Genomic DNA, 1,961 nt, shown 5'->3' on the forward strand with positions numbered 1-1,961 from the left:
CACCCCCCCCCCTTCACATCCTTCCTTTTAAAGTTTATGGCACTTTTAATAGATTTGAACCACCCCTACCCAACTCTGGTGCTGGTTACCAGGGGCGGGGGCTCCCCCTTTCTGGCTCCCTTAGATTCNCTGGAGCTAGAGAAGGAGTTCCTATTTAATCCCTATCTGACTCGCAAGCGGCGGATCGAGGTATCGCATGCGCTGGGACTGACAGAGAGACAGGTCAAAATCTGGTTCCAGAACCGGAGGATGAAGTGGAAAAAAGAGAACAACAAAGACAAGTTCCCCAGCAGCAAATGCGAGCAGGAGGAGCTGGAGAAACAGAAGCTGGAGCGGGCCCCGGAGGCGGCGGACGAGGGCGACGCGCCGAAGGGNCCCGCTAGTGGTAGTATCTCGTCATAGCTTCTGTGTGTGAGCTACCGTGGGTCCCCTTCCCTTCTCTCGGGGGCCGGGAGGGGGGAAAGAAAAGGATTTTAAGCAAGGACTCCCTCGCCCTGCGAGGGTGAGCGGCTGCGGCCTGGCTGAGCCCCCCACGCCCCCGCCCCGTGTAAAAAGCCTCCTTGTGCAATGGTCTTTTTTCCTTTGAACGTGCTTCTTTGTAATGACCGAGGTACCGATTTCTGCTAAGTTCTCCCAACAACATGAAACTGCCTATTCACGCCGTAATTCTTTCTGTCTCCCTCCCCTTCTCTCTTCTCTCTCTCTCTCTCCTCTCTCTCTCTCTCTCTCTCTCTCTCTCTCTCTCGTCCTCATTTCCCCCTCCCAACCCCTCTCTCCCCGCTGCCCTCCCTAGCTCGCTGGCTTTCTCTCTTGCTTCTCTCTTTTCCTCCCAACACCCCCGCCCCCTTTGGTTTGGCAATTTCGTCCTAAGTGTTTCTCAAAAGAGGTTACTTTAGTTAGCATGCGCGCTGTGGGCAATTGTTAAAAGTGTTCTTAGGTTTACTGTGAAGAGAATGTATCCTGTATCCGTGAATTGCTTTATTGGGGGGTGGGAGGGCTAATTATATATTTTGTTGTTCCTCTATACTTTGTTCTGTTGTCTGCGCCTGAAAAGGGCGGAAGAGTTACAATAAAGTTTACAAGCGAGAACCCGAGACTGGCCCGGCCCGCGCTCCTCATTTGCCCCCGGCGCCTCGCAGAGCTGGGAGGGAGCCGGTCACCGGGCTCCTGCGCCCTCCGGGCCGGGCAGCCCAGAGGAGGGGGCGGGGGCTGGAGGCAGGTGGTGCGAGTCCCTTGGCCCAGGGGCGCAGGGGGCGAGGGAGGCGGCTGCGCCTGATTGGAGGAGACAGGGACGGGGGAGGGGAGCCCAGAGAAACCCCCTCCCTTCGTGTTCCGAGGCTGTCCGCCCTGAGACCCAGGCGCCCAGGCCGAGCTGGAGAGATGCGCCCGGTTGGTGGCTCTGTCCCTCGCCACCTCCCCTTTTGTTTCCGTGGGCCCTCTCCTGTGTCCTGTGTGTGCTTGGGGTGGGTGGCTGGTAAAAGTGGAGTGCAGGGCCGTTGAACAAGCTTTTATATTTATTTCCACCATCCCCCCCCCACTGGGTTGTAAGGGGGGGGAAGCAGGAGGAGAGGGGAGTTACTCTTCCCCACCTCTCCCTCTCCAAGACTTGGCCACCTTCGCCCAGCTCCGAGGTCGTGGCTCGCCGCCTTCCTTCCTTCGCTGCCTCTGCTTCTCCGGCAGCCACGCTCGACTGAGGCATCCGCCTCCCGGAACNTTATTTTCAAACCTTTTTTTTTTTTTTTAAGCCAACAGAAACCGCAGTATGCAACGCCTGTGGGCTGGATCCCGCGCCTGTAGGAGCACCCGCGAAGCCTCACTCCATCCCTGCCCGTATGTCTGGGGGGACACGCAGTGAGAGCCAGGAAGTCGGGCTCACCTCCGATCCTCACCTCCGGAGAACCTCGGGGACCAAGTTCCCCCAAAGGCCCAGCCAGGCTGACTTGGCCCAGATTAATAAAAAC

General features: G+C 57.9%; 1 protein-coding gene across 1 annotated transcript in view; it reads left to right on the plus strand.

Annotated features, from left to right (window-relative positions):
• The window catches only part of HOXB8 (homeobox B8), a 1,386-nt gene extending 984 nt beyond the window's left edge, over nucleotides 1–402 (plus strand). The window contains exon 2 of the mRNA XM_077776871.1: nucleotides 125–402. Within this exon, the coding sequence (XP_077632997.1) occupies nucleotides 125–402 (278 nt within the window). The remainder of the gene's footprint in view (nucleotides 1–124) is intronic.
• The last annotated feature ends 1,559 nt before the right edge of the window (nucleotides 403–1,961 follow it).

The sequence above is a fragment of the Crocuta crocuta genome, unplaced genomic scaffold (genome assembly GCF_008692635.1).
Source record: "Crocuta crocuta isolate KB4526 unplaced genomic scaffold, BGI_CrCroc_1.0 scaffold352, whole genome shotgun sequence".
Lineage (NCBI taxonomy): Eukaryota > Metazoa > Chordata > Mammalia > Carnivora > Hyaenidae > Crocuta > Crocuta crocuta.